The sequence below is a fragment of the Danio rerio genome, chromosome 22, assembly GCF_049306965.1.
Source record: "Danio rerio strain Tuebingen ecotype United States chromosome 22, GRCz12tu, whole genome shotgun sequence".
Classification (NCBI taxonomy): Eukaryota; Metazoa; Chordata; class Actinopteri; order Cypriniformes; family Danionidae; genus Danio; species Danio rerio.
This window is the reverse complement of record NC_133197.1, coordinates 4,919,880-4,932,500: the sequence shown is the minus strand read 5'-3', so window position 1 is coordinate 4,932,500 and position 12,621 is coordinate 4,919,880. Positions and strand designations below refer to the sequence as shown.

General features: G+C 36.5%; 1 protein-coding gene across 3 annotated transcripts in view; it reads left to right on the top strand.

The window, feature by feature from the left end:
* The window catches only part of rad23ab (RAD23 homolog A, nucleotide excision repair protein b), a 15,075-nt gene extending 2,555 nt beyond the window's left edge, over positions 1-12,520 (top strand). For all 3 annotated transcript variants that reach the window (NM_001037687.2, XM_073936613.1, XM_073936612.1), the window contains 7 exons: positions 1,723-2,024; positions 2,102-2,148; positions 2,235-2,362; positions 3,287-3,398; positions 5,038-5,195; positions 6,976-7,098; positions 9,633-12,520. In NM_001037687.2, coding sequence (NP_001032776.2) covers positions 1,723-2,024; positions 2,102-2,148; positions 2,235-2,362; positions 3,287-3,398; positions 5,038-5,195; positions 6,976-7,098; positions 9,633-9,746 — 984 coding nt within the window. In that variant the 3' untranslated portion in view covers positions 9,747-12,520. The remainder of the gene's footprint in view (positions 1-1,722; positions 2,025-2,101; positions 2,149-2,234; positions 2,363-3,286; positions 3,399-5,037; positions 5,196-6,975; positions 7,099-9,632) is intronic.
* The last annotated feature ends 101 nt before the right edge of the window (positions 12,521-12,621 follow it).

The window sequence follows — 12,621 nt, the reverse complement described above, 5'->3', positions numbered from 1 at the left end:
ATTCCAGTTTTGCGCATCAAGTTCATTCGCATTTTTGGATGGAAACATTGCTATTGACTTCTTTCTGATGTCTTTCTGGTTTTATAGATTTTTCAGATTTATTTATATTAGGTATATTGAGTATATTGTTTCACAAAGTCAGTAGCTATGATATTGCATAATAAAATGCTTAATATGCGAGAAACACTATTAACAGATAAATTTCAAGATGCGCAAAAAAAACAAAAACTCTTCAATGGATTTTGTGATTGGATAACTGGATTAAATAAGTAGACCAATTGGATGTATTTAACAATTTTTTTCCCAAACAGAAATGTTTTGGACAGCACAGATTTAAAAATAAATTGTTATCCTCGAAATCGGCAATACGTGTCCATCTACTGTGCGCCTACTGCCACGTATTGCATAATGTATTAGCAATTTTCACAAATTCGTGTACATGGAGATTAGAGCTGTACAATTAATCGTAAAAAGATCGCGATCTCGATTCAACCCCCTAGACGATCTTAATCCAGCATTTCTACGATTCTGTCAACCATATTTTCAAATTGAGGAGAGAAGCAATGGTGGAAGTTTTCACATTGTTCACATTGTTTCCGCGCAAGTTTTCACATTGTTTTACATTCGTTGTTCAGGAATGTGGACACCTCCAAATGGTGTTGAAAGAGTCACATGCTGTATTTATAAGATATATTTCACCCCAAAAATGACATTTCTGTCTTTATGTAATGCATTTGCGACCTCAAAATCACACATGACATGAGATGACCATCAGCTGTTACCACACAGAGATCGGGCGCGCGTGCCTCTGAATGAAGTCTACTTTAGTGAACAGAACCTGCATAGGCTGTGATTCATGAATAACAGGTAGTAATGTTTAAAATAACGTTTAGTTTGTGGCACAGAGTTATCGTTTGGGAGGCGCGCGGGAAGTGAACTGCTCTTAGCAGTCAAAATTAAACCGAAAGCGCACACAGTGTTTCCAGATGTAGCTGACTGATTCCAACTCAAAAAGTTTCCAAAACCCGCCCAGTCTTCTGTATTCACGAAAATCACGTCAGTGACAAATTTAAAGCAAAAAATGACAGATTGTAAGCATACGTCTCAAACACAATAATTCAACATCAGAATTATCACCAGCATTAATGACCAGGACAAAACTAAAGTCTGTTCAAGTCCACTATTCCAAGTCTATACAAAATTTAGCATTTTAACCAACAGTACAGGTACACAAAGCCTATTGCTGATTTACCACATGTTTGAGAATAACAATAATAATAGCCCACTCATAACCTTTATTTTACATCTACAGAATTGTGAGAAAATCGTGATCTTTAATTTAGGCAAAAAAAATCTCGATTCTCATTTTAGCCAGAATCGTGCAGCTCTAATGGAGATGTTTTTTACAACATTATCATCTGAATGCAAAAAATGTTAAAAAAACTAAATATTTTACTTAAATTTGTTGTTGAATAATTCTGAGGATCAATTAAAGTATCGTTTAAAGTATCCAATTAAAGTATCGTAACAATTAATCTTTTTTTATTGTTGATGCTTAGCTCCATTTTTCCAAGAAGTGTCGACTTAATTTTCTTAAGCACATGGAATTGAAACACTACATAATTTAGGATTATTTTTGCCATATTTAAATATTTCACAACTTAGCTAGCCTTGAATTTGGTGGCTATAGTTCTCTGTGCAGTTGTTTTTCTCCCCCTACAGCCAAAATCTGCAGCGTCGCCACAAACTCCCACTCCTGTACCAGTGTCCGAAACCCCCACACATCAACCCACGACTCCTGTTGCGCCTCCTAATGCCTCCATAGTGCCTGAAACGACCCCTGATCCTGCTCCTGTAGAACCAGCTGCATCAGTGGAGCCGATTGACCCACCCGTCACAGCGCCCCCTGCTGCATCGGAGGATACTGTAGAAACAACTGAACCCGTTAGCGCTACTCCTGCTCCAGTCGTAGAAGAGGAGATCCAGGGCCAAGAGGAGCAGGCCATCGCCCAATCAGAGGCCAGGTATGGCCACGCCCACATTTATTTTATTTTTAAAAAAAAAATTGAAAATGCTTAAATTTGTTGTCTGTTTTGTTTAGCCTCACAGATGAATTGAGTCTTTTAGAAGCAGCTGCATCGATACTAGGTATGTTTGGGCTTTTAGTTCCGCTGTAAACCAGATACAGTGGAGATGAATGAAGCTTTAATATTTGTCAACTTGTGTTTTTATAGTTACAGGTCAAGCGTATGAGAATTTGGTGACGGAAATCATGTCGATGGGTTATGAGAGGGAACAGGTGATCGCTGCTTTAAGAGCAAGTTTCAACAACCCGGACAGAGCCGTGGAGTACCTACTTACGGTGAGAGTAACTTACTTGTTTGTTTACTGTAGTAAAGCAACAAATGTTTTGTTAGTGTTTCCAGAAAATGGGAAAAAAATACTAACGAAACTATAGTATTTCTTAGTCAACATTAAATGATGTTTCTGGTCAATTTTCACTTGAAATGTGGAACATTTCTGTAGACTTTTTAGCAACATTTGCGTTTATATTGAATCCATTTAGTTTTGTTTTTTAATTGAAAAAATATTTACCAAAAAATATTAATAAATGTATCCCATATTATAAAAAGATGGTAAAAAATATAAGAAAGAAATTTGAAGAAATTTAAACTAATTTGCACCATTTAGCACGAAATAGCTATGCTAAAAAGATAATTCCAGTAATTAAAATGAGTAAAAAATGTATTATGCAAAATTATGTTAGTATATAATATATATAACATTCATATAAACATTTGAAAAAGATAAAATAAAAAATATAAGTAAATCAAAAAAGTACATTTACCTGCAAAAATGAAAACCATTGAGCGAATATTTATAAAGTAACATAATTAACAACAATGATAATTGTTGTTGCTTTAAAAATGTAGTATTATTTACAAAAACATAAAAATATGCTACAGATTTAATGTTTGTGTGATAAAAATGCTCATGTAGTTATTTTGTAAAAAGAAGAAAAGTGTACATTTTCTTTTAATTAAATATTGTATTAAATATAATAATATTGTTAAATCATAATAAAATCAACATTGTATTCAATTTATTATGGTATATTCTATAATAATTACATATTATTAGGTAAATTTAGTAATGCATATTTTATAATAATAATAGTTCATTAATTGAGTTCTAATGCACCAGTAAATTACATAAAGGATATAGACAATGGGTTCAACTTAATTTCTTAATAAATCACTGAAATATGAAATCTCTGCTCTTCAAGGGTATTCCAGCAGAGTCAGAGCAGCCTCCACAGGAAGTAGTTCGACCCACACCCTCGTCCAACCCGACTCCTCCAGCACCACAGAGAGCTCAGCCTCCACCTGCCGCCGCCGGTGAGTCCACATGAGTTCAGGACAGTGTTTGTCCAGCAGCTGCTGCATTCCTGCTCATTCAGCGAATTTTATTTCAGTTGCACAGCTGATAGAGTCTTGAGTATTTGTCCATGAGTGGATTATCTAAGTTTGGGAAATTTGATCATTGTTGTTTCTGCTCATCAAACATTATTTGACTCTAATAAATAGTGTTAAAAGCTGTGAATTTGATGGGTTTGCCGCGGTCACACTAGAGCACAGGTGTCAATCACAGTTCCTGGAGGGCTGATGTTCTAAACAGTTTAGTTCCAACCTTAATTAAACACACCTGATCAAACTAATTGAGTCTTTTAGGCTTGTTTAAAAACCCCAGGTAAGTGTGTTGAAGCAGGGTTGGAACTAAAATCTGCAGGGCTGTGGCCCTCCAGGTACTGAATTTGACACCCTTGAACTAGAATATTAACATTTGAAATTCTGTTGTGGGACATTACGAAAAGGGCGGGATGAAACAAGATGATTAGACATCGATAAAGCAAGCAATTGCACCATGTTTCGCATTTCTGTACAAAGAGGTCATGTTTTGATCTTCTACTTGTCTCACATGATGTGAAATTGCAGATCAGAGTTCACCAAACTTGAACTTTTGAATGCAGCGACATGCAAAACCTGTCAAACATGGGTTTGAATGGAAGTCTATGGGGCGAAAAGTGCAGTGTGACCCCGGCTTTATTGTTTTCAGAGTCCATTTGACCCACATTTGATTTAAAACTGCTTGAAAAGCTGGTTAAACTATTTATTTCTTTTTAAAATGTGGTGGATTTCCCCCATTTTGGCTCATAATTGTGCATGCAAGGTTACAATGCATAGATGTGTTTTGAAAAAGCTCAACTTTTGTGGATACAGTAGTGTACAGATAGACTCCCAAAGGTTTTCCTTGCAATTTGCCAATAGTCTGCACTTGGGGGAAAAATATGAAAACAAATAATTATTGTCTAAAATAGACAAAAATATGAACTGCATTTTAACTCGTGAAGTTTAAGACTTAAAATTAGCTCAAAATCTTCTAAAGTAATTCACAGTTTAAGTTTCACAGAGAAAACTATTAAAACTAAAACTTTAATAAATATTTTTGTTGTAGTTAATGTAGTGTTTTTATGATTTATTTTACATTTTGTTTATTCAAGTGTTTCTGAAATTGATGAACAAACAGTTTTTTTCCAAAAAAATAATAAAACAGAAAAATGTCCAGAAAATCTCTATCTTGTAAATGGCATTGAATTCTCAAGTGTATAACCTCTGCCTTTTTTTACTTTTTTCATTAATATGTTAAGTCCAATGAGGTCAGATATGCTCGAGTTAAAAACCAAACACTGTGTAGCTGACTTATATAGTTCATCAGATGCTTTCTGAACTACACTGTTACTAAAATAAAAGTGTGCAGCACAGCACATATTGACATATTTATCTATTTCATGCAATATTGATAGCAGATATTGTATTTCAAACCTCTTTATGCCTATAAACTACGAATGCAGAACAAACAAAATAAATTACAGCATATTATGCAATACAGTGCGGTCAAAACAAAGAAAATACTTTTTTTTCTTTAGCTTCTCTCTAGTTTTAGTCTCAGATCTAGCTTTTTCTGTCCTGTGAACAGGTGCAGAGTCTGGCGGTGCGCAGGCATCTGCAAACCCATTGGAGTTCCTGAGGCACCAGCCGCAGTTTCAACAGATGCGGCAGATCATCCAGCAGAACCCATCGCTTCTGCCTGCACTGCTGCAGCAGCTCGGCCGAGACAACCCACAACTTCTGCAGGTGGGCGGAGCTAAGCAATGATCCTGTCCACAGAGCACTGACTCTACCCAATGGAGCATCTACACCACTTCTAGACAACAAATGCCACCCCATAGACTGCTGGTCTGCACAAACTCCATCCAATAGAGCACAGACTCCATTTAATAGAGCACAGACTCCATCTAATAGAGCACAGACTCCATCTAATAGAGCACTGACCCAACCAATAGAGCACAGACTCTATCTAATAGAGCACAGACTCCATCTAATAGAGCACTGACCCAACCAATAGAGCACAGACTCTATCTAATAGAGCACTGACCCAACCAATAGAGAACAGACTCCATCCAATAGAGCACAGACTCCATCCAATAGAGCACAGACTCCATCCAATAGAGCACAGACTCCACCCAATAGAGCAGACTCCACCCAATAGAGCACAGACTCCATCCAATAGAGCACAGACTCCATCTAATAGAGAACAGACTCCATCCAATAGAGCACTGACTCCATCTAATAGAGCACAGACTCCATCTAATAGAGCACTGACCCATCCAATAGAGCACAGACTCCACCCAATAGAGCACAGACTCCACCTAATAGAGCACAGACTCCACCCAATAAAGCACAGACTCCACCTAATAGAGCACAGACTCCACCCAATAAAGCACAGACTCCATCCAATAGAGCACAGACTCCATCCAATAGAGCACATACGCCATCCAATAGAGCACAGACTCCATCTAATAGAGCACTGACCCAACCAATAGAGCACAGACTCCATCCAATAGAGCACTGACCAATCTAATAGAGCACTGACCCATCTAATAGAGCACTGACCCAACCAATAGAGCACTGACCCATCTAATAGAGCACTGACCCAACCAATAGTGCACTGACCCATTCAATAGAGCACAGACTCTGCCCCACAGAGCACTGACCCGCCCAATTGTATACAGATTCCACCCCACAGAGCACTGAGCCCACATGTAGAGCATAGACTGTGCCCCACAAATAACCTACCCAACCAATAGAGCAATCTTAACTACAAGCAAGTGGTTTTACTCTATTGGGTTTCAGATATTTTATACATCAAAAAACTACAATGAAAGTCTCTTTTTAACTTCAGGCTCACACAGACTTGATTGAATTTAAACGTCACAAATTAATTTCCTGTTTGAGTTTTTAACACACTAGCCATGTTTCCATCCACTAATTTTTATCTATTTTTATCTTATTTTGCGCATAAACTGAGATGGAAACCGAACAAATTCTAGTTTGCACATCGGAGAAAAAAAAGGTCATGTGATTTTGTTATAAGAGATCACGTGATGATAAAAATGTGTGTGCACATTGTAAAACATCTAAAACGTTGTCTTAGTTATTCTAAAACGCCTTAAACATTTCAGTATTTGTGTTGTTATATTAATAATTATCTAACTGTCAAGAGAGTCTGTGCTCTGCGCCTGACGTCTTCAAATGCAATCACGTGTTCATTGCGTGTCGATATTGTCTTCTGAGCCGCAAGTCATTTATTAAATAAGGAAAAAATTCATTCATCTTCTCCTACCGCAATAAATTCCATTTTTACTTTTGATATTTGGCACCAGTTAATCAGGAAGTGACATTTTTGTTCTCTTCGACTCATTGGATGTAAACGATACTTTATTCGCACGTCTTTTATGCGATATTCAACTTTTGCGCATAAATTTAATTAGCAACTTTGGATGAAAACATAGCTACTGTTGCACACTCCAGGATGTGCTTTGCTGAATTTAGTTGTTTCTTTCTATATATGCAGCAAATCACGCAGCATCAGGAGCGGTTTGTGCAGATGTTGAACGAGCCTGAAGCTGAAGCTCCCGCTGCACCACAGACCAACTACATACAGGTCACACCCCAGGAGAAAGAGGCCATCGAGAGGGTACAATCAGTTCTGAAATATTCATGACATTGATATTAAATAGTGAATTTAACTAGCTCTTGGTGTGGTTGATGTTGCTTAAATTAGGTATAAAATGTAAAAAAAAGCAACTTGGAAACAAAATAAGTTTATATTTTTATTTAAATAAAAACTACTAGTGTTGTCAAGATACTGGAATTCGGTTCCAATCGATACTGAAATCTTATACACGTCCATTTCCCGCTAACATTTGAGCGCTGTTGAGTGTGTTCTTTAACAGCGCTGATTTGCCATTGTGATCACATGCTCAACAGAAATGACTGTGATTGGCCATGAAGGTCATCAGTTCCCCAAACTTACTGGTCTTTACGGAGTAGGGACACTGGAGCATTTTAAAGCTGATTCATCAGTGAATCACTCGTATGTCAGCTTATAGACAAACCAGCTGATTGATGTGACTAAAACGCTCCAGTGTCCCAGTATCTGTGGTTACACTCAGTAAACAGCGGTGGGTTCGGTGAGCTGATGACCTTCACAGACAGTCATTTCTATTGAGCACGTAAACAACGGCAAAGCAGCACTGTTTAAGGACACGCTAAAATGTTAGCCGGAAATGGACAGTTTTAAAATTTCAGTGTTGATTAATATCTAAGTCTAGTATTGTGACATACTTATGTTGTCCGAAATAACAATTATAGCTACAATGAAGACCTTTCTGTGTTTTTAACACTACGTTATTTTTATAGTTTAATTTTGGGCAAATGTAGAAATGGAAATCCATAAAAAACACTGACAGTTTAAAATAAGAAATAAAACTAAAATAATACAATTGTTTATATACATATATAATGAAATACAACTGGAAATATGTGCAGAAAATTATTATTAAGAATATGCATGGTTTATTTTAGAGTTGCATGTTAACAGTAGTGCAATTTTGGGAAAGAGAAAAGAAAAATATGTATTTTTTCAGGGCTGTTAAAATTATCGCGTTAACGCAAGTGATTAATATAAAATATTTAGCGCATTAAAAAAATAACGCAGTTGCAGCTTTTTTTATTTCCTGTTGTGGCTGACGTGTGTTCACGGACATCGTGAGCATCGCAAGCATGGAGGCGACTTAGGCCGCCTTGAGCAGCAGAATAGTACGCAAACCCCCGGGGCTCACTTTCATCCGCTACACCCACCCCCTCCCTCACCATCCTACTTTCATCTGCGAACCAGTCACTTTCGGGTTGAGGGCGGCGTGATTGCCGTTTGCCTAGTGCTCCAGTTCAGCTTGCTCCAGCCCGCCGTGTGTTTAACGTGCAAAGAAATTTAGATAAGAAAAAGGATGCGCTTTTAGAAGGAAAGTTTTAGTATAAAACAATTAATGTGCCTGCGTTTCCTCCAGAGTTTCATGGGATTTCGGGTGCTCCATTTTTAATCTTTAGACTTTAACTGCAGTTCAGCAGTTCACTCTCATTTAGCAGATTTTCATTCAGGATGTTTTAATGGAATTTGATACCGCATGGCGAACGGAAAGAAAAACGTTCGCATTTCGGGACTTGCGTGATCTTTTAAGATAATCAAAAAATCACTGCTTACATGGTAAACTCTTAATCAATATTATCTTAATCATAAAAGCGGAGGATTGGTGTCCATGTAAATGTACTCAGTGAAAATGGCTGATGAAGTTGCAAGCTGTCAGAGACAGCCGTATTCTCTGCCTTTAAGCTGCTTCCATGAGCCCTCACATTTCATTGGTTTGACGTGTTTCCCCCTACATGCAACTTTTGTAAAGCGTCTGATTCACGTTGCTGTGTCAGAATCCTTGCTTGTAAAATACAGCCATACTTTAGTAAGCTCAGTTTAAGCAAATTTGATGAACGCAATCGTGTGTGTTGATGAATCTGAAGGGATTCCTCACTCACTGTGTGCGCTGCACTGCGCGCGTTGTGTGTGTGTGTGTAGTCGACTTAGAATCCAACATGCAAATCATTTTTGTCTGTTATTGGCATTGATTGTTTTGAAATTCAAATGGCACTTACATGCCTGTGTTTTTATTTCTGTAATAAATACGGGGTTTTGTGATTAATCATGATTAATTACAAAAAAATATGATTAATTACGTTAGTTTTTTCAATCATTGGACAGCCCTAATTTTCTTATGTAAATACATATGAAATTACCAATACTAAATTATTATTTTTCCAATTAACATGTATTTTTTTTGTTTTTATGGTTTGTCAGTTGAAAATAATGTTTCTTAAATAGTTGCATTAAATTAATAACTCTAAATATTATGTTTTTTTTATTCATATAATAAATATATAAATGTATTTACATGAGAGAAAAACATTAAGAATAATTCACTTATGTTTTTACTCTTACGTTCAAATTATTTGGTTTTGCCTCGCCCAAATAGGTTTTTACAATTGTGTATAAATTACTATAATTGTATTAATGGCATTGTGTTAGCATAACTTCTATTTAAAGTAATGAAAATTGTCTAAAACTTTAAATAGTCTGAATATTTTGCACAATCTTAAATTCATGTTATCTTTTTCCTCCAGTTAAAAGCTCTGGGGTTTCCTGAAGGTCTCGTCATTCAAGCGTACTTCGCCTGCGAGAAGAACGAGAACCTCGCGGCAAACTTTCTGCTTCAGCAGAACTTTGACGACGAATGAACGTTATGACGGCGGAGAAAGTGAAACCTCTAGGCCACATGTGTGTGTGTGTGTGTGAGTCTGAATGTGAACAAGTAGGAAGTCGACTGGTCTTCCATGATGATTGTCATGGAGTTTAAACTGAAGCCATGATGTGACGTTAAATCAGCACAGCTTTTATTTTGATAGATATATAGCCGATCCTCTGCGATGAGGAGTCTGTTGTCTGTCTGGATTCTGCTGCTATTAATGCGTTGTGTCGATTGAGGTTTTATTTATCGCAGTTAAAACCCTGCCAAAAAAACACATCATCATTCATTTCACGTTTTTCGAGATGATTTAGTCAAGGTAGATGGCAAATTTAGTTAATCACCGACGAAAATTACTTTTTGAGGAATAGATGTACAACTTTTCAGCATATGATTTTTTGTAAACCATTTTTTGTTTTGCATTTTTCTCCACTGGAATAATTATGCAACATAATTTTTTCGATTGCAGTATTAATAATAGTATTAATGATCCTTTTAACTCTATTTAGTTGCCATTTAGAGTTTCTCGCCTATAACATTGACTTTCATCATTTCACAGCCCATTTTTGTTTGGTTTTCTGCAGTGGAGTAGTTATTTTTCATTTTGTTTAGCCGACGTTAAAATAAAGAAATAGTTCACCCAAAATTAATAATTCTGTCATCATTTATTTACACTCCGATCAGCCAAACATGTTTCAGTTTCTTTCTTATATTGAACACAAACATCATTTCAAAACATTTTGGAAACCAGTAACCACTGACTTCCATAGTATTTCTTTAATATGCTCTTGACATCAGTGACTACCGGTTTCAACGACTTTTGTGTTCAATTAAAAAAAAAGAAGAAACATTAGAGCCACTTGAGGGCGAGTAATTTTTATTTGATTTTTTTGGGTGAACTATCCCATTAAATATGGCATCTACTCTTAGAAAATGAATGCCATGTTACATATTTTTAAATCATTTTTATGCATATATCTGTCTGCTAGATAAAACAGAACTTTTGTTTAGTTGATGCCAACAAACTACACTAATTGTTCAATGTTATACCATTCATAATAGAGATAAACCTAATGTTGGTGTTTTTAAACCCATGCTCTAAGACAGAATTGTCAGTTATGTCTACAACACTGACAGACATCATTGATAGGCGAGTTGAGATGTGACAATCCAGTTATAAAACTAAGTCCAAGTTATGTTTACTGTCTATATTTCCCATGTCAAACCAGTTCAGTGTGCAGTAGAAACTGATTGAGAGTCGGTTTTGTATGGAGCCCGAAATGCTGCAACAGTGGTAGGCTGTGTTTTATGTAGTGAAGCAACTGAATGTGGTCGAGTGTCTCTGAAACCTCATGAAAATATGCATATGTGTCATTTGAAAGAGTTGGTTTATCTGAACATTTAAAATGGAAGTTTACTTACCCAGGTGTTAAAATTCACTGATTTCCTTTTCCTCAAAATGAGCTGGATAAGCTATTAAAAATGACAGAACGATCCCGTGCCGTGTATTATACGCTTTCAAGAGATAAACGATAGTGTTTGGTAAAAATAAGACCGAATTAGGCTACCGTTTAACGGAAATACTGATTTTGACCGTTTCTCTGTAAGTGTGCGTTCACGAGAAGAGCGCGCGTCTTTCCGCCTCAGAAATAGCAAACAGTGCACCGCGAAGATGGATTAATGTGAGTTTGAGTACAACGTACAAAGCTTAAAAACCGACGAAAATCATCCTAGAAAGAGACGAAAAACATCTGCGTTTAGTCAAAGAGATGATTATCTCCAGAACGAAGAAAAAAAACTAAGGCAGCTGACAGGTGAATACGCTGCCTTGCGACGAAAACCACGGATATATTAACTTCAGACGAAGTAAGAACACGGTATATAAATTGTGTTTTGTGTCAGCTTTTTACTCCTTTTGATTATCAAAACTCCGGCTAGTTTTAGTGATTTGCCGCGCTCAGGGTCTCGTGAACGCGCAGTCACACTGACGGGCACGGTGGTTTTTCCTCAAATAATACAAGAAATCTCGGTTTGTTTTTTAGTAAACCTTGTCGTATACTTAAACAAGTATTAAAATATTCGACACGTCTCGCGTGGAGTCATTCTAATACATTTGCGTCTTTAAAAAAAATATTTATTATGTGGACGAGCGAGTGACAGGATTTTAAAAACAATTCCCTTCGTGTGGTACTTGAGGAACTTCATACGGCAATTAAACAACACCCGGGCAAGTAAACGATGTTTTAAATTGTTATTTTTGGTGAACTAGTCCTTGAATATTTGTACATATTGAAGTGAAGGAGTAAACAGTGTTGTGTTGGTGTCTGTTGTAAACTTAACAGTGCCAAACATAATCAGAAACTGGAAATGGACAACATTACAGATATATCTGCAAGCATCACAGTGCAATGCTTCAAGTGGTTGCAGAATGCATATATATTTTCTTATATAAATGATGTGTGCTGCTCCTATGGTATTGGTTTGTATAGTGCTGGAAGGATAGGCCTATTTTTATGGATTGCGTTTGAAAATGTTTTGGGTGTTTTGACAGGTACAGGCGTCCTGTTTACACATGTGATGCAGTTTTGATTTTTCATTTCAGCATTTTGTATAATTTTGTTCGTCTTGAGGGAGTTGATGTGTGAAGAAAGAAAACGTGTATAAGAGTTTGGTCTTAAGTGCATCACCGCAAAAGAGTTTGCTGAGTGGTTTATGAATGTATTGTTTCAGTGGTGTGTGAAATAAATTGCTTTTAAAAAGCTTCAACGAAGTCTCAGAGCTTTGGGTTATCTGGTTTCTTTAATTAGAAATGGATCCACAAAAATGACACTAATAGAAAGTTCTTATGATAATTTGATATCACTGCA